We start from the raw sequence: 24,923 nt of genomic DNA on the forward strand, positions 1-24,923 counted from the left end.
CCCGCTAATCCGCTTTCTGTCTGTATGGATTTGCCTGATCTGGACGTTTCATATACACGGGATCAGACAACATGTGGGATGTTGTCTCCTTCCTTTCCCTCCCCCACAGAAGGCGGGGTGTCCCCTCAGCCTCTGAGCATCATTTGGGGGACAGGGAACAGCAGATGAGGAATATGCCCCCCGAAGCGTGGAGCCCAGCTCGGGGCTTGAACTCATGACCCTGAGATCAAGACCGGAGCTGAGATCAAGAGTCTGACACTTACCCGACTGAGCCACCGAGGCGCCCCTGAACACCTATTTTTAAATTCTTTTGGTCTATACCTGGGAGTGAAGTTGCTGGGTCAAACAGGACCTTATTTTGTGTTTCACTTATGAAGGGATCCAAATGTGCCTTTTTCAAGTTGAGTATATTAACTGGGAAAGAAGAAAGATAGGCCAATTTATAGACAAATGGCCCCCGACCGACAGGGCAGGCGGTCAGCAGAGCTAGCGCGCATCAGCAGGGGGCCAGGGAGGGGCCTGCATATGGGAACAGCCCCTGGAAGGCCGGTGGCGCCCTCCGAGCTCACCCAGGCCCCAGGCCCACGAGCCCATGTCCCCTCTCCGCAGGCAGCTGGCCGAGGTGGTCCAAGAGCGTTACCTGTCCGGCGCTGAGAGGGCCAGGATGCACGGGGTCTTGGCTGACTTCTTCTCAGGGGCCTGGAGTCAGGGCACCAAGAAGCTCATCACCCTGCCGCTCGTGGGGAAGCCGCTGAACCTGGACCGCATGGTGAGCTGTCGGTCTGGGATCCTGGCTCTTGGCCTGCCGCGCAGGCAAGGTCAAGGCAGCCTGGTGGGGACCACCCGGCTCCTTCCTTCCTTCCTTTCCACCCAGAATGCCATCCTGACCTTCTTCCTTTCCCTTCCCACAGAAGGTGGGATGTCCCCTCAGCCTCTGAGCATGATTTGGGGGGTGGGGAGCAGCAGAAGAGGAATATGACCCCCCATCCCCAACATTCCAGAGGGGGCAGGGAAGAATCACAATATTCAGGAGTATATGAGAATGGCCCTGAACGCCTGGTGTCTTCCGCCTCTGGGCCTTTGCACATGCCGTTGCCTGGCCCTGGAATACCGTTGTTTTCTGATATGGTTCACCACAGACTCCTACTTAACCTCCGAGGCCCAGCTCCAATGCCCCTTGGATTCCCTGAGCCCCAAGTTCCTCCCTCTGCCCTGGCCCTGCCTGTGGTGGGTGTGGGGCAACTCTGTCCGGGATTGCGTCCCAGTCCCCTCCAGGGGCACCCGTGTTTGTGGAGCGAATGAACGAGCTTGTGTCTCAGCGNGGTTCTCAGACACCGTCGCAAATCTGCGGAAGCTGAAGGAGTTGCCTCATCACCTGGTCCACTCAGGCCGCCTTGAGGAGCTGAAGCAGGAGGTTCTGGGTAAGGGTCGCACCCATTTTGGAGGAGCCTGAGTGGGTCCCAACCCTCCACGGGGCTCCCTCCTCGAGGGGCTTGGGAAGGGTGAAGGGCAAACGTCAGAATCCTTGATTCCTCTTAAGATAGTGGTTCTCACCAGGGGCCATCCTGTGCCCCACCCCCCCACGCACCAGCAGCAGGGGACACATGGCAATATCTGGGGACATTTTGGTTGTCACAGCTCGGGGAAGGGAGTGCTACCGGCATCTAGTGCTAGCTGATAGTGCAGAGGTGAGAAATGTGGTCTGGGGATGAGACCCTGTCTGTCTGTCTGTCCTCTCTATCCCCTATCACCTCTCTTCCTGTCCATCTTCCTATTTGTCTCTCTGTCCATCTGTTCATCCCCGTGAGTCTCGACCAGGGGTGATTCTGTACCCAGGAGACTGTTGGCAATGCTCACGTTTCTGGTGATTATCACTGCGGAGGTGCTGTGGCATCTGGTGGGTGGGGGCCAGGCCCCCCCACAAGGTACGGCCCCACCTCAGAGAACGACGCGGCCCCAGACCCCAGCAGTGCTGAGGCCGCGAACCCCCAGAGAAATGGAGAGGGGAGAGGCAGCTCCCGGTATGAACTAGAAGGACACGTGTGCCCTGCAATACCCCCTTCCCCACCCCCCTACAGGCAGCATGAACTGGATCTCCTGCCGCGCCGTCTCTGGAGGCCTCGAGAGCCTGCTGGACGACTTTGACCTGTATGCCCCTTACCTGGACTGTCCGGAGGTCAGCCTGGTCCGGGAAGCCCTCCAGCTGTGCCGCCCGGCCGTGGAGCTCCGAGGCATGGGTGAGTCGGCATGACCGGGGGCTCCGCTCAGCACTGACTTCTAGAAGCTCATTCTCCCCACCAAGACCCCAGCTGGGTTTTCATTAGCTGGCACACCTTTCCTGTCTACACCTATGGGGTTTCTAGAATTTTTGAATTGAACCTGGAAGAGCTTTGGAGTGAAGCATTTTCTAGAAAGGGCCAGGTAGGAAAACTGTCAGGCAAAAATCGGTGAAATTATGTCAATATTAATATAATAAGAGAGGAAACACATTCCCATAATTGTTTGATTGGTAACATCTGAAATAGCATGATAGTAGTTGAACGTGACTTTTTGTAACTCAAGTTACTGGCGTAAGAAGGGGTGGGGGCTCCTGGGTGACTCAGTCGGTTAAGCGTCTGACTTCGGCTCAGGTCATGATCTCATGGTTCGTGTGTTCGTGGATTCGAGTCCCAAGTTGGGCTCTGTGCTGAGAGCTCACAGCCTAGAGCCTGCTTTGGATTCTGGGTCTCCCTCTCTCTGCCCCTCCCCCACTCATGCTCTGTTTCTCTCTCAAAAATAAATAAACATTAAAAATTAAAAAAAAAAAAGAGGGAAAGAAGGGCCAATTTTTGCTCTGAAGGAAAACATTTTGCCTCATTGGGGTTCAAAGTCAGTGTTTCCTGCCATCCCATCAATTGCAAATATCGATCTGTAAAAACCATTCTCAGCTCTTCCGGGGGAGCCGGTTGGGCTGGGTTTGGCCCACCCTCCGCCCTAGAGCTTGAAGAATCTCTGATTCTCTGCCCAGGATGGTGTTTTTGTTCGTTTTTATCTTTGTTTTTTCAATTATGGTAAAATACGCATAACACAAAATGTACCATCTTGGGGCGCCTGGGTGGCTTAGTCGGTTAAGCGTCCGACTTTCGCTTGGGTCATGATCTCGCGGTTCGTGGGTTCGAGCCCCGCGTCGGGCTCTGTGCTGACTGCCAGCTCGGAGCCTGGAGCCTGTTTCAGTCTGTGACTCCCTCTCTCTCTGACCCTCCCCTGTTCACGCTGTCTCTCTCTCTCCTAGAAATAAATAAAAAACATTTAAAAAAAAACACAAAATGTACCATCTTAACCATTTTTAAGCACACAGCTCAGTGACATTAACCACATTCCCATCGGTGGGCAGCCATCACCGCTGTCCATCTCCAGGATCTGTTCATCCTGCAAACTGAATCTGTGTCCCCATTAAACACACATACCTGGTTCCCTTCTCCCAGCCCCTGGCGCCACCATCTACTCTCTATCTCTATGAATCTGAGTAGCGTAAGGACTTCACATAAGTGGGCTCATACAGTGTTGGCCCTTCTGTGTCTGGCTTCTGTCACACAGCTTAATTTCTTCCGTGTTCATCCATGGTGTAGCAGCGTCAGAATCTCCTTCATTTTTAAGGCACAATAACATTGCCTTGTGCGGAGGGACCACATTTCATTTCTCCATTCACCCACCGATGGACACCCGGGTCGTTTCTACCTAGAGCCCGCTGTGAATAATGCCGGTGTGAACACAGGTATTTTCAACTCCTCGGAGTAGACACCCAGAAATACAATTGTTGGATCAGATCGTAATTCGATGTTTATCTTTTCAAGAAACCGCCATTCAGCAGCTGCACCATTTTACATTCCCACCAGCAGGGGGTGCGTGAGGGTTCCAATTTCTCTGTGCCCTCCCCAGCACTTGTCACTTCCTGATTTTTAAAAAGAATTAACAGTCATCCTAATGAGTGTGATGTGGTCAGAGGGTTTTTTATCATATGATCCCCACCTGGTTTTGATTTGAGGGTTTTAATAAGGAGTTTTATAAAGGTGCTTAAGGCCCGATATCCCTTCTGTGGCTCCCTTGGAGCTTAACCAAATGCTCCTCCTAGGAGAAGCCTGTCCAGCCACCACTAAGCCTGGACACCCCCCAGCTCCTCATTCTCCATCCCTACACCCTTTTTCCATCTGCCTCCCCTCTTTTTTTTTTAATTGGGGGGAGGGGCAGAAAGAGAGAGAACCCCAAGCAGACTCCACGCTCAGCACAGAACCCAACATGGGGTTCGATACATGACCCTGGGGTCATGATCTGAGCTGAAATCAAGAGTCATACGCTCAACCAACTGAGCCACCAGGGTGCCCCTGCCTTAGCTCTTAGTTACTATTTCTGTCGGTTTTCTTTTGCATCACCTGTGAGTCCCACTGGACTCCGAGCTCTGTGCGGGTAGGGGTATCATCCGCTTGTCCTCTGCCAAATTGCCAGCCCTACCACCTGGACCAGTCCTGGCCAACAACACAGATCTTGAGCCCCACAGTGTCCATTCAAGTCTGGGCTTTGCTACCTGTGATCGCGCAAGCCCCACCCTGCCTTGCTGTCCTCAGTCTTTCCATCTGCAAAATGGGGGGTGCTGCTCAACCCTCCTGCCTACAGCTGCTGGGGAAAAGTATGCAAGTCAGTTCATGCAGAGCCTGTCCCCATGGTGCCCTCTAAGCGTCCTGTTACTGCCACATGACAGCATCAACACTGTTGATGTGAATGGCCTTGGACAAGCTTTGCATCACCTGCAAAATGTGGGATTGGACTAAAGTATGTCCAGGATGCCACCCAAGTGGAAGGTGTCGGGGCCCAACATCAGCTTATGCCTTTCAGTTGTAAACCTCACAGGGAGTGATTTACCAGGAAAACAGCCTTGGGAACAGCTGCCCAGTTTGAGGGAAGATTTAAAAGCCCAAAACACAGCATGTTCTTTGCAGGAATCCTTGATTAACAACCTGCGGCTTGCCCAGCACCAGCAGGTGTAGGAATGAATGTCGCCACCAGAGGGCGCAGCTGGCCAACCTTGAACTCCAGCACACTCCGGGACTTGGAGCCGGCTCCTAAAAGCCCGCCTGCATTCCCGATTTCTCCTATTGCCTCAGGCTCCAGGATGATTGGGTGGGATGACGTTTCTGACTCAATTTTTATTTTAAAAGCTGACATTTTGTTCATCATGAGTTTGGGGGGCCTTCATTTCGATTTTTTAAAATATTGCATTAAAGTAATATTTATCTTGATGGGTTGTGTTTGTTGGTGCAACCTTAAATTTTGCACCCATGGTGGGTGGGGCACTTGACCCTGGTCCTGACCTTGTCTCGTTACACCCACCAGCCAACCAAGGCACAAGGCATTGTCACCATTGCCCCAAACTCCGCGGTTAGGGTAAGCCGACAACAGAGAAAATAAACTGTTGCCTTCAGCGTCCCTGGTCTTCACTCGAGGTTGGAATAAAACTTTTAGGGTTGGCCTCTTACTGGCTGTGTGACCTTGTACAAGTTGCTTAACCTCTCTGAGCCTCAATGGTCCCCTTTATGAACTTGGGGTAATAATGATGTTATTGCTGTTGTGAGAGGCAGAAAGCACTGCCCTCTCCAAAGCTATATTCACTTCCTAATACTTGGAACCTGTGACTCTTACGTGGCAAACGGTGTGATTAAATTAAGGAATTTGAGATGGAGAGTTTATGCTGGATTACCCAGATGGGCTCTAAAGGCAACCCCAAAAGTCTATTAAAATGGAAGCAGGTGGAGATTTGATGGAACGGTCTGGAATCTGCCTCGGGGGTGGCTGGGGGCCCTTTTGCCTTGCTCTGCATTTCACTGCTCAAGCTTGTTGCCTAAAAGCGGCCTCTACAACTTACAGGGTGTCCATGATGTTCTAGGTGCTAAGAACAGAGCAACGAACCAGACAGATCTCATCCCCGTTCTCCAGAAACTCAAAGTCTAGGGTAGTGAGGAGAGGTGGAGCCAGGGAATAAAGACTTGAAGAAAGGTCCATTGCAGCTGTGATGAGCTGCGGGGTGGGGCAGGTGCGTTTGAGGGTTGGGCTGGAAAATGCTTTTTAATGAAGTGGCTCTTTAGCTAAAATTAGCATGAGAAAGGGGGAAGGCAGGGAGAGGAAGCCTTCCAGGCGGCGGCAAGAGCCTAGCCCAAAGTCCCTGAGGCTAAGAACCACCTGGAGGCAGGAGGAGATGGCCCTTCCCCTTAACGTGAGTCTCCTTTGTTGCAGAGAGGAGCATCCTGTATACAGAACTCCTGGCCAGACTCCACTTCTTCACCACCTCCCATCCGGCCCTGGTGGGACAGCTGTGCCAACAGGCCCAGAACTGGTTCCGGATGTGCCCGCACCCTGTGCTGGTACCCCTGGCGGGATTCCTCCAGCCCCCGGGGGGACCCCTCCGGGCAACCCTCACCGGCTGTCACAAGGGTGATGTCACAAGGGTGAGTCTCCGCAACACTGCAAAAATCCGGGCAGTCCCCTCATGCCTGAGGCCAGCGGGTGGCTGGAGTTTCTGGCTGCTCTTGGGGCTCTGCTCTGTCCGTATAGGGGGGTCCCAAGGGTCCCATCCGGGCAGGCCCTTGCTGTCTCATGCTGACGCCACTCTCTCTGCCCCCCAGGGACTGTAGATTACTAGTGTAAATACCACTAATGAGCCCAGAGCAAGGAGGTTCGGACTGACGCTAACAATCGAGGGCCCATCTTTCGGATAGTTTCTGGGATTTACTGGCTTATGCTGGTAGGCCCAAAAGTTAGGGATTGGGCCCGACTGGCCGGTGAGAGGCTGGTGGAACTCACGGATTCTCTCGGGACACCACAAGGTCAGAGAGACCAGAGGACTTAGTTCTCTTTATTTATTTGTTATTCTTCCTTCCCTCCTTTCTGTCTGTGCTTCCATCCATCCCTCCATCCACCCACCCTCCTTTCCTTCCTTCCTACCTTCCATCCACCCATCTGTCTGTCCATTAGTTATCTTCCTTCCAGCCCTCTGTCCACACCACTTAGCTTTCCATTTCTCTCCTCTGGACATCTTCCATTCACTCACTCACCCCACCACCCATCTATGTACCCAGCCATTCATCAATCCGCCCACCCATGTATCAGTTGATTCATCTATCTATTCATCTACCACCCACCCATCCACTCACCCACTTACCCAGCCAGCCACCTGGCTATCCACTCATCCCCCAGTCTACCTCCACTCATCCACCCCTTTATCTGCCCACCCATAATCCCTTGCATTATTGAAAAGCCACCAAATACAATTAAGCTGTGGCTTAAATGTCAGTTATTGCAAGTCGGGCTATTTCTGTGCCGCATGCGCCTGTAGGGAAAGCTACTCCCAAGACAAAGTGCCTCCAAAGCAGAAATTCTAAGAGACAAAGTACGAAACAGGGAGGAATTGAGTTAGGGACAGCCTCTAGAATGCTGTGTTCAGAAGGGTTCTTAGACGGAATCTGGTTTAATGGGGAAGACTATCCTAATATAGTTCACATGCTATAACAAAGGACAAAATAGCAGTGGCTTAAATAAAATAGCTCATTTCCTCCCACTCCCACATAACAGTCCAGGCATAAGTAGAGGCAACACAGTGTCTCCAGGTGTCAGGTGTTAGACATAAGCGCACTGCCCCAGTCAAAGGAGGGATGTGGAGACTCGGAGCACAGTGAAGCTAGGGTTTAATCAACATCCACGCAAGAGGAGGTGTCTGATGGACTGACACTGTTAAGGCACTTACAGCAGGCAATTTATCTCCTAGGGTGCAAGTCCCTCCCCCGGTTCCTCATTGGCTGAGTGCTAGAGAGGTTACCCCTTACCGGAAGGCAAGTACCTCTCCTGGTTCCCCATTGGCTGACTGCTAGAGTTACCGGAAGGCAAGTCCCTCTCCTGGTTCTCCATTGGCTGAATCCTACAGAGGTTACAGCCTTACCGGGAGGTACGTCCCTCCCCTGGTTTCCCATTGGCTGAGTGCTACAGAGGTTGCGGCCTTACCCGGAAATCGCCTATGCCCATGTAAGGCAAAAAGTATTCTGATTGGAACACATGTACATTCCTTGAGGTGACACAGAGACGTCAGTTCTTGGCGCGTGCTCATTGCAAAGCCCACAAAAAAATAAGGCTGCGAAACTCAGAAGGGGTGAAAAACCAGGAAGTGAAGTGTCTAAAGGTTTGGGACGCCATTGTGTGGGGGGGAGGGATCCCTACCCATTTTCCAATAGGTTGAGGGTTAAACGGCACAGCTTTTATTTTGGTATTTCGGAAAATGAATCATCTCCCTTACTTCTCACATCAGGGACCTAGACTCTCAATCTTGTTGCTCTGCTATTTTCAGTGTGAGACTTCCATTTGATGGCTCTACAGTGGCTGATCCCGCCCATACCCTTAGGATGGCCTTTCAGCCAGTGGGAAGGGGTGGGGGGTGGCAGACCCCTTCCCTCAGGGGGTGTGGTCTAGAAGCCAAATTTACCGCCACTGTGAGAAGTGTCTCATTGGTAAGAACTTGGCCATCTTCAGCCGCAAAGGAGCCTGGGAAATACGACCTTTGTCCTGGTGAATGCTACTCAGATAACACCTGCGGACTGTGGGCTTTGTTACAAAAAGAAGGCTGACGGAATGGCTATGGGGGACAAATCAGTGCAGTGACTGATGAGGAAGTTACAGTCACAGAGAAGGTTTTGTTTTTGCCGTACCCCGGGTAGGGAGACTGTTTGTGTTCCAGACCCGCTGTGCCTCTGTAGGAGCCCTAGTTACGTCAGAGCTCAGAAAGTTCCTACCTGCTCTGGGCTTCAGTTTTTTTCGTTTGTTAAGTGAGAAGTCCGAGTTCACATTTCCAAGGTCACACAGTGAGTGACCAGAAAAAGAAAGAAAGAAAGGAGGGAAGAAAGAAGGGAAGGAAGGAAGGAAGGAAGGAAGGGAGAAAGAAAAAGAAAAGAAAAACAAATCCCATGTCCACACTCCCTGTCCCAATGAGGTGGGAACAAAACCCAGTCCTCTCAGACTCGGACTGGCCCTGATTTCAACACTTCCCCCTATTTTATATATGGGAAACTGAGGCACAGAGCTGGGAAAGGAATCGCCCGTGCGTGAGAACCGCTGAGCTTGAGAGGCACTTTTGCCCTAGCGTCGTCCCTACGAGCAACATAAACCTTACAGTCGAGCTCTGAACCTGGCGTCTGACAGTGCTGGAACTTTCTAGGTGTGTGGCTCTGGCCAAGGGACTGAATCTGTGCCTCAGTTTCCCCATCTGTGAAGCGGGGGGGGCCCATTAGAGGACCCCACGGCTGAGCACTCAGGCACGGGAGCTGATGTGGTCCTGATTTTCTATGCGTGGCCGCAGGTATCACTGCCATGGCATGGAGCGTGGAAGAGAAGCTGCTGGTTGTCGGCACCCAGGATGGTGTGGTGGCCGTGTGGGACACGGAAGAGGAGCAGGTGACTCATATACTAACAGGACACACAGGTGAGGCTTGGGGACTGGGTGGGCTTTGTCAGCTTCATCATCAGGATAAAGAAGACTTCAATGGAATATTTTAAAACATCAAAATGAATGCAAAAAAATCCACCATGAATAAATGCCAAGCTTTCTTAAAGACAGGATTTTGGCGATAGCGCTGTGCCAAGCCATATGGGAGCCAGGGGCAAAACGGAAGCTCAGTATTTGGCACCTCCTTCAATTTGGCACCTGAGATGAGCGCCTCACTTGCCTAATCTTAACACTGGCCCAAGTCAGACGCAGGTATTTGAGAAGGCGAAATACCGATTGTAATCAGGGCAACAGGATGTCTGAGCAACAATACTCAAAGTGACCGACTTAGGGCAGTTAGGTAAAGAATTTCTCCCAGCTGGGGATGACTCGGCCAAGGCACAAAAGGTGTGAAGAAAGAAGTGTGCGAAGGGCAGGGGGCTAGGAAGAGGAAGGACCTCGCAGGAGTGGCCAAGCAAGCCCAGGGCAAAGGATGGGGGCAGGGGAAGAAGGCTGGTGTGTTTCTAGAACAGCAAGGTAGCCAGGAGACGTTGTATCAAATGAAAGAAGGCAGTCACAAAAGCCCAAGGTCAGTATGATTTGTTTACGTGAAATGTCCAGAACAGGCAGATTCAGAGAGACACAAAACAGATAAGTTGTTGCTAGTCGGGGAGGGAGGGATGGGAAGTGATGGTGCATGAGAACAGGGTTCCTTCTGGGGGTGATGGAAACGTTCTGGAATCAGATAGGGGAGAGGGTTGCACAGCACTGCGAATGCATTAGATGCCCCTGAATTACACAGCCCCAAATGGTTTAAGAGATAAGGAGAGAAAGGGGGAGGGAATGCCAGCTTTTTGAGGCTTTGAAAATACTCTAAATGTAGACTGTGGTGATGGCTTCACAGCTCTGTGACCACACAAAGACCAACGAATTGTACCATTGTACGTGGAATGGGTGAATTTCATGCTTGTGAATGATATTTCAATAAAGATGTTAAAACTGTTTTTATCGTTATGGGGCCTCTGAGTGGCTCAGTCCATCGAGCAACCAGCTCTTGATTTCGGCTCAAGTCATGATCCCGGAGTCATGGGATCAAGCCCTGAGTCAGGCTCTGCATTGAGCATGGAGCCTGCTTAAGAGTCTTTCTCTTTCTCCCTCTGCCCCTCCCTTACTTGCACATACACACACACTCTCTCTCTCCCTCAAATAAAAAAAAATAGATATCACTGCAATTTAAGTCTGTACACTGTTTCATAATTTTTTCTCAACATTTTGCCATCACCAATCTTTTATTTCCATTGAATCTTTTATTATTATTATTATTTTTTAATGTTTTATTTATTTCTAGGACAGAGAGAGAGAGACAGCGTGAGCAGGGGAGAGTAGAGAGAGAGGGAGTCACAGACTGAAACAGGCTCCAGGCTCTGAGCTGGCAGTCAGCACAGAGCCCGACGCGGGGCTCAAACCCATGAACCGCAAGATCATGACCTAAGCGAAAGTCGGACGCTGAACCGACTAAGCCACCCAGGCGCCCCTGAATCTTTTTTTTAAACAATTCTATTGAGGGGTGATTGACATACCATTTCACCCGTGCTAAGTGTATAACGCAACAATTTTTAGTAGGTTTTCTGAGTTGTACAAGCATCAGCCTAATCCTAGAACTTTCCATCACCCCGAGGAGTCCTCTCTGTGCTGCCTGCCCACTGTGGATAACATCTCTGCTCCCACACTCAACCCCATGGCAGCCACCGATGTGCTTCCTGGGTCTATCAACTTGCATTTGCCGGACATTCCATGCCAAGGGAATTGCACACTATGTGATCTTTTTGCACCTGCCTGGTGTGCATGAGGCTCACCCTCAGGGCCACCTGTGGCAATCGCTTGTTCTCTGCATGGATGAGTCCATTCCGTTGTCTGGAAGGAACAGTATTTATCCATTCATCAATTGGACGTCCTTTACATTGGTTTGAATTTGAGGCTGTTAAGAACCTTGCTGCTGTGATCCATCCGATACCACATTTATCATGTTTCAACGCAGCAAAATATTTCATTCTTCTCAACAGATCACGTTCCAGAGTGTATTAAATGTTTTTTATTTTTTTTTTATGTTTTTTTAATTAATTAATTTATTTATTTCTAGGAGAGAGAGAGACATTTTGGTTTGTTTTATTTCATTTATTTTTTATTTTTGCTATTTAGGCTATTTCTAGTGTTCTGCTATTATGGATAACACTGCAATGAATCTCTTTTTACTCTCATCAACATTTTTTTCCTTCTGTTGAATATTTCCAGTGAGTAGGAGTCTTGAACTTGAGGATATGAGCATTTCTATGGGTTTTGAGAAATGGCATCTTGCATCTTGCTGCCTCCCCAACAGACTGTATATATGTAGCAGAATAACACCCCCTAACCCCACAGCATCAGATGTTCTCAACATATTCTTTTTTTTCCCCCCAGAGCTAGGAGTGAGGTGGGTACTGACAGAGTATCTGTCAGATTCCATTCATTTTATTATCATCAGGATGGCTAGTATCACATAGGTCTGTCCGATATTTGTGTTTCTGTGTGTATGGGCAATCTATGCAGGACCTGAACCCATCTACCCATGGACCTTGATTCATTTTTAAAAAGTCATTGAACTCTTATTATTTGCAATTAGAAAAGTCGGTAATGAGCTTACTGACAAAACGGAGTGTAAAATTTCCCATCACATGCTGGCAAGCTAGAAGTAGTTTGCCATGGCTTGCAACATCTGATTGTGAAGTTCTCAGGAACGTGGTGAGGCAGTGATCAAACACAGCCATTATTAAATACTACAGTATAGACACAGTTAAGTCTATTAAAACAAGGTAATAAATATTCAAAACTCATCGCTTTCCTTTTTTTATGTTTGTTTATTTATTTCGAGAAAGCAAGGGAGCTCCAGCAGAGGAGGGGCAGAGAGAGAGGGAGAGAGAGAATACCAAGCTGAGAGCTCGGAGCCCAACCTGGGGCTTAAATTCACGAGTTGCGAGACCATGACCTGAGCAGAAACCAAGAGTCAGACACTTAACCTTAACTGAATGAGCCCCCCAGGCGCCTCAAAACTCATTACTTTCAAAGCATTATACTATACTTTATTACCTATGTGCTTGGCTACCACACCCATTAGGTGGAAATGGGCTGCTACTGAGCTCTCTTCTCAACCTTATATTCAATGAGGTCAGGTTAGTGGCTTGAGATCAAACATGGGGGGGGATATTTACACCAAGGAAATTGACAGAACACCACAAAGCAGGGCTTTCCCCAACCCCTTTGGAGAGCCAGGTGTTAATCATTCATCAGCATATTGTTCTAGTCCCTTCCCCGAGCAGGTGTTTGGATAGACACAAATACATACAGTTTTATATTTAGTCCTATAAGCGTTTGCTTGTATGACCTTTTGGTTTTTTCAGTTAACATCACATATTTTGCCTCTTTCCATGTTATGTGTATATCTCTAATTCATTTTAACTGTGACATAGCATTCCACATATGGAGATATTTTGTAATACATTACTACTTATAACACTTTTGGTTGAAAAATACCCAAACCACAACAAATCAAAATTACCCACTGTCCTACTGTCCTTGCAATTATAAAGAAGTAAAACCCCATTTAGTCTCTCCCACCCTTCCGTCTCCATGGAAGTGATCGGTAGTCAGAGTTTGTTAAATGCCGGAAGCAATTTTTTTCTAGGCTCATGCAGACATAGCTCTGAATAAGTTCATGTACTTTGAGTTTTTGTCAAAAGCAGATGGTGTTATTTTATGCACTGGGTTATAACTTGCTTTAGTTGCAATATATTGTAGTATATATAATGTAGCAGTTGAGAGCTTGGGTTCTGGGCTGGAATCTGGCTCCACTACTTATTAATCATGTGGTTTGGGATAAGTTCCTATACTCGGCTGTGCCTCAGTTTCCATATCTATACAATGGGATAATAATAGTACCTAACAGAATTTTTTATGAGATTAAAGGAATTTAATGCATGTAAACTACTAACCACTCTGCCCGGCACGCAGAAAGCCCTCAGCAAGTATTCGCTGTTGTAATAATTTATTACAGTTAGGTGTATATATACATATCAATCTTATTATTTTTAATGGCCGTGTAATATTCATTATATGGATATACCATATTTTCTAACAACTCGCTTTTCATAAACAGGTCATTTGCAATTTTCTTTTTATAAGACAATGCTGCAATTAACATCCTATATCTTCACACACTTAGGCTATTATTTCTGTAAGACACATTCTTTTTTTTTAATGTTTATTTATTTTTGAGAGAGAGAAAGATAGAGTGTGAGCAGGGGAGGGGTAGAGAGAGAGGGAGACACAGGCTCCACACTCCAAGCTGTCAGCACAGAGCCTGACATGGGGCTCAGATTCATGAATAGTGAGATCTTGACCCGAGCCAAAATCAGACGGTCAACCAGCTGAGCTACCCAGCTGCCCCTCTGTAAGACACATTCTTTTTTTTTTTTAACTGTTTATTTATTGTTGAGACAGAGAGAGACAGAGCATGAGTGGAGAAGGGTCAGAGAGAGAGGGAGACACAGAATCCAAAACAGGCTCCAGGCTCTGAGCTGTCAGCACAGAACCTGACACGGGGCTTGAACCCACGAACCGCGAGATCATGACCTGAGCCAAAGTCGGACGCTTAACCGACTGAGCCACCCAGGCGCCCCTGTAAGACACATTCTTAAAAATGGGATTTCTGAGTCAAATTGTATGCATATTATTCCTTTTTCCCCTTTTTTTTCTGAGCATTTTATTTTGAAATAATTCTAGGCTCCTAAGAAGTTGCTAAACTAGTGCAGAAAAGTCCTGCGCACCCATGATGCACCGTAGAAATGCTCACATCCTCCAGTCAAGACTACTACTCATTGGAAATATTCAACAGAAGGAAAAAATGTTGATGAGAGACTTTGCTGTATTCATGGATCAGTTCTAGCAGTTTTTTGGTAGAATCTTTTGGGTTCTCCATATAGAGTATCATGTCGTCTGCGAAGAGTGAAGGTTTGACCTCCTCCTGTCCAATTTGGATGCCTTTTATTCCTTTGTGTTGTCTGATTGATGAGGCTAAGACTTCCAATACTATGTCAAATAACAGTGGCAAGAGTGGACATCCCTGCGATGTTCCTGACTTAGGAAGAAAGCTCTCAGTTTTTCCCTATTGAGGATGATATTAGCGTCGGGTCTTTCACATATGGCTTTTATGATCTTGAGGTACAGTCCTTCTATCCCTACTTTCTTGGGGCTTTTTATCAAGAAAGGATGCTGTATTTTGTCAAATGCTTTCTCTGCATCTATTGAGAGGATCATGTGGTTCTTGTTCTTTCTTCTATTGATTGTTTTGCAGCTACTGAACCAGCCCTGCATCCCAGGTATAAATCCCACTTCGTCGTGGTGAATAATTTTTTAAATATATTGTTGGATCTGGTTGGCTAGTATCTTGTTGAGGATTTTTGTATCATCTGATGTTCATCAGGGAAATTAGTCTATAGTTCTCCTTTTAAATGGGGTTTTTGTCTGGTTTTGGAATCAAGGTAATGCTGGCTTCATAGAAAGAATTTCAAAGTTTTCCTTTCATTTCTATTTTTCNTACTGAACCAGCCCTGCATCCCAGGTATAAATCCCACTTCGTCGTGGTGAATAATTTTTTAAATATATTGTTGGATCTGGTTGGCTAGTATCTTGTTGAGGATTTTTGTATCATCTGATGTTCATCAGGGAAATTAGTCTATAGTCCTCCTTTTAAATGGGGTTTTTGTTTGGTTTTGGAATCAAGGTAATGCTGGCTTCATAGAAAGAATTTCAAAGTTTTCCTTTCATTTCTATTTTTCAGAACAACTTCAAAAGAATAGGTGTTAACTCTTCTTTAAATGTTGGGTAGAATTCCCCTGGAAAGCCATCTGGCCCTGGACTCTGGTTTTTTGGGAGATTTTTGATTCCTCATTTGATTTCTTTACTGATTGTGAGTCTGTTCAAATTTTCTATTTCTTCCTGTTTCAGTTTTGGTAGTTGATACCTTTCTAGGAATTTGTCCATTTCTTCCAGATCGCCCGTTCTATTGGCATAGAATAGCCCATAATATCAGTTGTTGCAACTCGTAATTTAGTTTTGCCCCATTCCATTCTTTGTAATTTGATTATGATCGGAGCCATCATCTTTTCTTTGGGAAGCCAGAGAATTTCCAAACCAAGAGGCATTTTGGTAGTTGGAAGGTCAAAATGTTTTCAGCTAACGTATTCTCCCTGACGCTGGCCCACTGCAGGAGAGGTGAGGGATGTGAAGGTGTTTGCCAAAGGGACGCTTGCCCTCTCTGCTTCAAAGGACCACACACTACGCTTGTGGCATCTACTGTCCGGCCAGGAGAAGTTCACCATTTGGGATGGGGGCTCAAAAGATCCCACTCAACCTGAGACCTGGAGTCTTCACTTGGATGAAACAAAGAAGGTTGTGTATTTGGCAACTGGCTCAAAGGTAAGAAACACCTGCCCCTGTTTGCAAAGGAAAGAGACCAGAGCTTTCCAAGATGGCATACGCTCTTTCTATAAGGAGGGGCTCCCTGATGGGGGTGGGTGTAGACGGGGGTACACAACCACTCGATAGGATGCTATCAGGGGTTTCAAACTTTACAGTTGGATTAGATGATCTTCTTAGTTCTCTCTGAGGCTGAAGAATTGAGAACTTTCATCTTTTTTAACTGGGTCATTTTTAGTGCTATAAATTTCCCTCAGAGTACAGCTTTACCTGTATCCCACAATCCTTGATATGTCATATTACCATTTGCATCCTGTTTAAAATACTTTCAGTCTTCCCTGTTGATTTGTTCTTTACCCCATGGGCCATTTAGAAGTGTGCTATTTGGGACACCGAGGTGGCTCAGTCAGTTAAGCATCCCACTTCAGCCCAGGTCATGATCTCATGGTTTGTGGGTTTGAGTCCCGCGTCAGGCTCTGTGCTGACAGCTAGCTCAGAGCCTGGAGCCTGCTTCAGATTCTGTGTCTTCCTCTCTCTCTGACCCTCCCCTGCTCACACTCTCTCTCTATCTCTCTCACTCTCTCTCTCAGAAATAAATAAAACATTAAAAAAAAAGAAGAAGAAGAAGAAGAAGTGTGATATTTGGGACACCGAGGTGGCTCAGTCAGTTAAGCATCCCACTTCAGCTCAGGTTATGATCTCACAGTTTATGGGTTTGAGCCCCACATTGGGCTCTGTGCTGACAGCTCAGAGCCTGGAGCCTGCTTCATATTCTGTGTCTCCTTCTCTCTCTGTCCCTCCCCAGCTCATGCTCTGTCTCTCAAAAATAAATAAACGTTAAGAAAAAAAAATTTTTTTTTAAAAAGAAGCATGTTGGGGCACCTGGGTGGCCCAGTTGGTTAAACGTACGACTTCGGCTCAGGTCATGATCTCACAGTTTGTGGGTTCAAGCCCTGCATCGAGCTCTGTGCTAACAGCCAGCTCAGATCCTGGAACCTGTTTCAGAATCTGTGTCTCCCTCTCTCTCTGACCTTCCCCTGCTCACACTGTCTCTCTCTCTCTCAGAAAAAAAAAAAAAACTAGAAAAACTAAAAAAAAAAAAAAATGAAGCATGCTATGAATTTCCAGATATGTGAAAGGTTCTCAGATAACTTACATTCCCCCCCCCACCAACTTAATTTCATTTGTATGAGGAATCCTTTCAAATGTATTAAGATTCATTTTATGATCTTTTTTTGGTAAATGTCCCACATGCAACTGAAAATAATCTGTATCCTGCTGTATTATTCTTTTATGTCCATTATAACCCTATGGTCTGATTGCTTTATGAATAGAGACAGACAGAAGAATAGTGAGTGAAAGCTTAGGAGCTAAAGGCTAGGGAAAAAAATCTCCAGCTAACTCCCAGATTTGCAACCTGAGTGATCTTGATCGTATCACCTTACCTCTCTGCCTCCATTCTTCATCTACCAGATGAGATAATGACTAAAACACTTGGCATGGTGCTTGGTACATAGAAAGCACCAAGTAATTAGTAGCTATTAATTTTTATATTTTATTGCAAAATGGCAGTTGTTAATGTAAGTAATATTGGTCCTCATATGGGACAGTAGAGTTTATAAGCTGCCAATATTATTTAAATTGATTTCCCTTGTTTCTTTTTACTTTTTAAAAAATGCTTATTTTATTTTATCATCCAAAGCAGGCTCCAGGCTCTCAGCTATCAGCACAGAGCCGAACACGGGGCTCAAACCCACGAACTATGAGATCATGACCTGAGTCGAAGTTGGATGCTTAACAGACAGCCACCCAGAGGCCCCTAAATGTTTATTTTATTTTTGAGAGAGAGAGAGTGAGCAAACACATGCCCCGGCGCACAAGCGGGGGAGGGACAGACAGAGGAAGACGGGATCTGAAGCAGTCTCTGAGCAGTCAGCAGAGAGCAGGGTGTGGGGCTCGAACTCACGAACCATGAGATCATGACCTAAGACTGAGCCACCCAGGCGCCCTTCTTACTTTTTTAAAAGTGACTAATAAAAAATGTAATGCCACATACAACTTGACTTATATTTTTACTGACGGTATGGGCTTAAATATCAGAGAGGTGTTGATTTCAAAACTGGTTAAAGAAATCATTTGTTATCAGCATAAGTTTGGAAAATACAGTAAAGAAATAAGAAATGATAATAAATAATCGCTAAAACAACCACTGTTAACATTACATGATTTTATTTTATGTGGTATGTGCGTGTCCATATATATACACGTGTGTATATATTTCACAAAATGGGGATAAAAATCATATATAAAGCTATTGATGCAGTTTTATAAATCTATTTTTATTTGTCCATGACCTTAAGCATTCTTCAGAAACTGCGTGCTTAGCAACTTTGTAAGATTTCCTTGCATGATTCCACCGTAATTTATTTAACTGATCCCTTACTACTGGACAGATAAGTCGTTTCCCGTTTTTTGCACTTTCAAATAACTGAGGCAACTTTCCTTCTACATAGATCTTTGTATCTCTCTGTATTTCTTTAAAGTAAACCCCAGGGGCGCCTGAGTGGCTCAGTCAGGTAAGCATCTGACTTCGGCTTAGGTCATGATCTCATGGTTTGTGAATTTGAGCCCCGCGTCCTGTTCTGTGCTGACGGCTCAGAGCCTGGAGCCTGCTTCTGATTCTGTGTCTTCCTCTCTCTCTGCCCCTCCCTTGCTCGCACTCTCCCTCTCTTGAGAATAAATAAACATTAAAAAACTTTAGAGTGCACCCCAAGAGTAGAATTAATGGGCAAATGTTTACTATTTAAATGGTTACTGTCGATTTAAAAAGGTACTTTTTCTGGTGAGGTTAAATATGAAACGCGCTAATCAGTGATTCCTTGAAGTGAACACATATGTGAATGTAGACGGCGTGCCTGCCTCTGCTCCCATTTGTAAGATGGTCACTTTGGAAAAATTTTTAGATTCGTGGAAAAGTGATAACGCTATCAGGAAGGGTTCCCATATGCCCTTCTTGTTCATCTCTTGTAATATCAACATCTCGCATAACCAGGGTCCATTTGCCCCAGCTAAGCCGTTAACCTTGGTAATTTCTATCAGCCTCACTCAGACTGTACTTGGATTGTATCAGTTTTTCCACAGCTGACCTTTTGCAGCACCAGGATCTAATCCAGGACACCTCTCCTGTCTGCCTCTTTTCAGTGCTACCAGGGTTGAAAACAAAACGCACGCACCACGAAAGAGCGCGGGTTTTGCGTTTGCTTCTGGAAAACCCGCAACCCAGGTCTCTCACTGAGATTTCCCTTCCTGTTCACGACTCCAACAGGTCAGTGCGTGGAACCTAGAAACCGCACAACTGGTATTCCGCATCCCGGGAGACCCCTCCGACGGCTGGCTGCTCACCGTAGCGCTGGCTTCCCGGGCCGTGCTGCTCACCGTGTCGCAGCGTGGCGTGGTCAGTCTGTGGAGCTCAGCCACAGGGAAACCGCAGGGGAGGCAACCTTTATCTGGCATCAAGGAGGAAACACCTACCTGCGGGGTCTCGGTCCAGAAGCAAGGGAAGATGGTCACCGGGTTTAGCAAGGGCTCCATCTGTCTGGTAAGCCTCCGTCCTGAAAGGGGGGCGCCCGCCTGGCTTGGCTCCAGAGTGCTCAGAGGTCCTAGAAGTTGGGAGAAACCACTTCACCTCTGATTATTTATTTATGTTTTATTTTAGTTTTGAGAGAGAGAGAGACACAGAGAGTGAGCAGGGGAGGGGCAGAGAGAGGGAGGCTCAGGATCCGAAGCAGGCTCCAGGCTCTGAGCTGTCAGCACAGAGCCCGACGCGGGGCTCGAACCCACGAACCATGAGATCATGACCTGAGCCAAAGTCGGATGCTTAACCGACTAAGCCACCCAGGCGCCCCTGCCTTTGGTCTTCTCCTAAACGACATTGGGCTTCTTAATTCTAGGGATTTGCAACTCAGTGGGTTCAGGAAACATCTCTTGGTGCGTCCCGGAGACTGGCCAGTGCAGGTTGCCGTTGGCACTCGGCCCTGACAAAAATGTCTCCAGACATTGCCAACTGTCCTTGGCCAGCGAGGGTGGCACAAAACTGCCCTCCCCACCTCTTGAGAACCACTGTCCCAGACACGTTACATGAAAAAAGCAAACTTGAAGAACAGTATCTGTGATGGATGGTGCAGAAAAGGATGGTCGTGTAAATGCTCGTCTGTACAAGCAGGTACTCAGCAAAGTAGGTGACGGTCCCTGATGGGGAGAAGGGAGAACGGCAGGGAAGGTGGAGCAGTGTTCGTGTGTGCTCTGAATACTTCTTTTTCTCCTATTTTATACGGTATTGTTTAATTTTTTAAGTTTTAAAAGAATTTTTTTTTTTACTCAGTAGTTTAAAAAAATCAACGGGGGGGGGGCACCTGGGTGGCTCAGTCGGTTAAGCATCCGACTTCGGCTCAGGTCATGATCTCACGGTTTGTGGGTTTGAGCCCCGCGTCGGGCTCTGTGCTGACAGCTTGGAGCCTGGAGCCTGTTTCAGATTCTGTGTCTCCCTCTCTCTCTGACCCTTCCCTGCTCATGCTGTCTTTCTCTCTCTCAGAAATAAATAAAACATTAAAACATGTTTTTAAAAATAAAAAATAAAAATATCAATGGTAATAGCCACAAGGAAATTCATTTCTCCTGCCCCTGCTAAATGAAGGTGAATAAATTCTTTTAAAAAAAATATTGGCTTGGATTGGTGCAAATAACTCACTTTTCTTGGCCCCTCTGTGTCCCTTCTGTGCCCCTCAAAGATATTGAACATCAAGTTTTTGGCTCACAGCCTGGTGTCTGTCAGATGCTCAGAAACCATTAGCTGAGAAACTAGCATTGCACAGTATATTAACTAAAGACAATTTAAATTTAAAAAATAATCAGTAGCTGAATTGGGGCTGCAGAACTAAGGAAAGAACCATCCTCTTAGATCTGAACAAAATCAGTCCTGTAACTCGCAAATGGGGAGGAACCAGTGTTTTAATCTTACTTGAGATCGCCAGAGCTCCTCTGGGAGCAGGAAACAAGTGCTGGAATGTTTTCCAGGTGCCTGAGCTGGTCCAAAAACAATATTGACAATATTGTTGCAATAATAGTAGCTGCCATGTTGGGAGGGCTGACTGTGTGCAGGTCAGGGGTTGGGGGGGGAACCATTCTGCACGATTCTTAGCCCATGATGGTCCCACGCAGTCAGCCTGTATCATCGCCCATTTAACAGATGTGGAAACAGAGGCACCCAAGGGCTAAGGAATTTGCTTAGAAGCTGGTGAGTGGCAGAGCCTTGCGTCCAGGCTCCTGACCCTGGACCCTTAACCCTGCGGAAATGCTTGATGGGCACCCTTGGCTTTGCACAGATTTCCCCCGAAGGAGACAGCCTGCTGGAGAAGCTTCCAGAAGCTGTGAGGTTCCTGATAGTCTCTGAAGATGAGTCCCTTCTCGCTGCAGGTAATGTCTAACTCTTATTCGGAGCCATGGTGGGGGCAACTCTGGATTTGGTTGGAAGTGGAGAGGGGTTTGGGGTGAGGAGGGCAGTCCTACACCCGTGGCTGGCAAACCTTTTCTGCCAAAGGCTGCAGACCCATGGCCTCTGTCACACCTGTAACGTGAAAGCCTCCACAGGTGATATTTCCAGTGGGCGTGGCTGTGTGCCACTAACACTTTGCTTGTGGATGCCCAAATTTGGGTTTCGTATCATTTTCATCGGTCACAGAATAGTAATCTTATTTTTATTTTTTCTTCCACTGTTTAAAATTGTAAAAACTGGGGCGCCTGGGTGTCTTAGTCGGTTAAGCATCCGACTTTCACTTAGGTCATGATCTCGCTGTTCGTGGGTTCGAGCCCCGCGTCGGGCTCTGTGCTGGCTGCCAGCTCAGAGCCTGGAGCCTGTTTCAGTCTGTGACTCCCTCTCTCTCTGGCCCTCCCCTGCTCACGCTGTCTCTCTCTCTCTCTCCTAGAAATAAATGAAACATTTAAAAAAAATTTAAAAAAAAAATTGTAAAAACTGTCCTTCACTCCTGGGTCACACAGAAATGGATGCTGGGCCAGTTTGGGCCAACGGGCTGTAGCTTGCTCCGTTTAGGGCAAATCTAACATTTCTGCACTTCTGGTTCGTTATCGTTGAGATGAGGGCGCTTATCCCTGCCGGATGGTCACGGGGATTAAGGGGTGCTACACGAGAGGATGGGGTGCTCTCAGGGGGGAGCTGGCCCCCACAACCCCTGCTTTTAGGGGCTTCTGAGCCAGCAGGAAAGGTGGACAATAAGGTAGCCGCAAAAGAGTGGTTGGTGCTATAAGCAGACAGGAATCACCGTGAGCAATTCTGTCAGCAACAGCATGTGACAACGATGCTGACCGGGGAAGTTCACCCAGCCTTGGCGGCCATGATTTTTCCTGGGGGTTGGTTATGGAGACCCAGCTGAGCTCCTGCCCTGCCCACGACCTCAGTCTCCCAGCACCCCCTGAGGTCAGGCTGATACTGTGTGTCCCAACGCTCCTACTGTAAGTCACACGTGATCAGTGGCCACCCTGTGTGGCCCAAGGCCTCAAGTAAAACAAGGACACTTTTTTTTTTTTTTTTTTTATTTCTAGGAGAGAGAGAGAGCGTGAGCAGGGGAGGGTCAGAGAGAGAGGGAGGCACAGACTCTGAAACAGGCTCCAGGCTCTGAGCTGGCAGTCAGCACAGAGCCCGATGCGGGGCTCGAACCCACGAACCGCGAGATCATGACCTAAGCGAAAGTCGGACGCTTAACCGACTAAGCCACACAGGCGCCCCAAGGACACTTTTTTTTTAAACGCTTATTTTTGAGAGATAGGGAGAGAGAGCGCGAATCGGGGGAGGGCAGAGATGGAGGTGGATGGAGGATCCCACGCAGGCTCTGTGCTGACGTGGGGCTCAAACTCACGAACCGCAGGATCCTGACCCGAGCCAAAGTCGGAGGCTCAACTGACTGAGCCCCCCAGGCACCCCCTCAAGGACTTTTTAAAAAAATGTTTTAATGTTTTATCCATTTCCGAGAGAAAGAGACAGCGTGAGCAGGGGAGGGCCAGAGAGAGAGGGAGACGCAAAATCAGAAGCAGCCTCCAGGCTCCGAGCTGCCAGCACAGAGCCCGACGTGGAGCTCGAACCCACGAACCGTGAGATCATGACCTGAGCCAAAGTCAGACGCCCAACCAACTGAACCACCCAGGCACCCCCTGAAGGACATTTTTATCAAGCAGGATGTTCCAAGGGCTTAGAGGGCACCTCTCAGGAGCCCGGCAGGGGCCAAACCATTCGTGTGCAGGATGCACAACCCGGGCCTGCTGAGTTCATCCTTTCCAGCACACAAATGGGGTGCAGACAACCTGGGACAGCAGATCTCCTGATGCACTCGATCCGTTTCCCATAACATCTTTCTGTGTGAGCCACAGGTTCAAGGATAGTTCAATAAAACAATGGCCTGGAGGGCCTGGAGAGGCAATAAGGTGGACTGACAGCCCCCAGCGGACTTGACTCGGGCTTCCACGAGTTGAAACTCGGCTAGTGCAGGCCAGGTGCATAGCACAGAGTCCCACACCATCCCTCCGGGTGTCCTAGCCTCGGAAGACCCGCGTGATGCACTTTCCTGCACTGCCGGGGGCCCTCTTAACAAAACACGTTCACCCCCCCATATTCGGAACACAAATGAACAAGCCCCCTTGGGTGGGGTGCCTGGTAAAATATAGGACACCCAGTTAAATTTCAGGTAAACAACAAATCAACTTTTCAGTATAAATATACGCCATGCAATATCTGGGATATACTTATGCTAATAATAACAATTTCACTGTTTATCTGAAATTCTAATTCAATGGAATTGTCCTGTTGGGTGTTTTGTTTTGCTTTGTGTTAAATCTAGCACAGCTCTCTCCCCGGTCCTCACCCCTTCCTTCACTCTGCTCCACCCACACTGGCTTCTGTGCTGCACCTGAGACACATACTGGCCTTTCCTACCTCCTGGTCATCCCAGGCTGTTCCCACCCTTCCAGGGCCTGCCCCCTTCTCAGATGTCCGCTCAAAGGTCCTGTGGTCACTGTAACAAACTACCACATAAATGTGGTGGCTTAAAACAGTAGAAATCTGGGGCGCCTGGGTGGCTTAGTCGGTTAAGCGTCCGACTTTCGCTTAGGTCATGATCTCACGGTTCGTGGGTTCGAGCCCCGCGTCGGGCTCTGTGCTGACTGCCAGCTCAGAGCCTGGAGCCTGTTTCAGTCTGTGACTCCCTCTCTCTCTGACCCTCCCCTGCTCACGTTGTCTCTCTCTCTCTCTCTCTCTCTCTCTCCTAGAAATAAAAAAACAAAACAACAAAAAAAAAACAGTAGAAGTCTCTTTCCTCACAGTTCCAGAGGTCAGAAGTTCAAAATCAAGATGTGGGCAGGGGTGCTCCAGTGGCTCAGTTGGTTAAGTGTTCGACTCTTAGTTTCCACTCAGGTCATGATCTCACGATTTGTGGGTTTGAGGCCCGCATTGGGCTCTGTGCTGATGGTGGGGAGCCTGCTTGGGATTCTCTCTCTCTCCTTCTCTCTACCCCACCCCCTGCTCATGCTCTCCCCCCCGCCCGCCGTCAAAATAAATACATAAGCTTTAAAAAGTTACTCAAAATAAATAAACAAACAAATAAATCTGGACAGGGTCATAGTCCCTCCAAAGGCTCCAGAGAAGAATCCTTTTTTGCCCCTTTTAGTTTCTGCCTTGTGATTTTTGACTTGTGGCCACATTTCTCTGGTTTCCGCCTTCGTGCCTTCTCCGCGGCGCACGTCTCTTTGTCATTTTTTTCTCATGGCGGCCTGTCCCCTGACATCATTGGCCTTACCGCAGACTGTAACTGCTTTCTTGTCCTTCCTATCCTTCTCCCTCCCCCCCTCCCCCCCC

General features: G+C 47.8%; 1 protein-coding gene across 1 annotated transcript in view; it reads left to right on the forward strand.

Moving 5' to 3' along the window:
* NWD1 (NACHT and WD repeat domain containing 1) overlaps positions 1-24,923 on the forward strand; it is a 51,280-nt gene that overhangs the window by 14,403 nt on the left and 11,954 nt on the right. Inside the window, exons 4-11 of the mRNA XM_077777058.1 lie at positions 610-773; positions 1,308-1,421; positions 2,079-2,237; positions 6,265-6,462; positions 9,371-9,493; positions 15,798-16,006; positions 19,332-19,604; positions 21,388-21,478. Of these exons, the coding sequence (XP_077633184.1) occupies positions 610-773; positions 1,308-1,421; positions 2,079-2,237; positions 6,265-6,462; positions 9,371-9,493; positions 15,798-16,006; positions 19,332-19,604; positions 21,388-21,478 (1,331 nt within the window). The remainder of the gene's footprint in view (positions 1-609; positions 774-1,307; positions 1,422-2,078; positions 2,238-6,264; positions 6,463-9,370; positions 9,494-15,797; positions 16,007-19,331; positions 19,605-21,387; positions 21,479-24,923) is intronic.

This window comes from Crocuta crocuta, unplaced genomic scaffold (assembly GCF_008692635.1).
Source record: "Crocuta crocuta isolate KB4526 unplaced genomic scaffold, BGI_CrCroc_1.0 scaffold77, whole genome shotgun sequence".
NCBI lineage: Eukaryota > Metazoa > Chordata > Mammalia > Carnivora > Hyaenidae > Crocuta > Crocuta crocuta.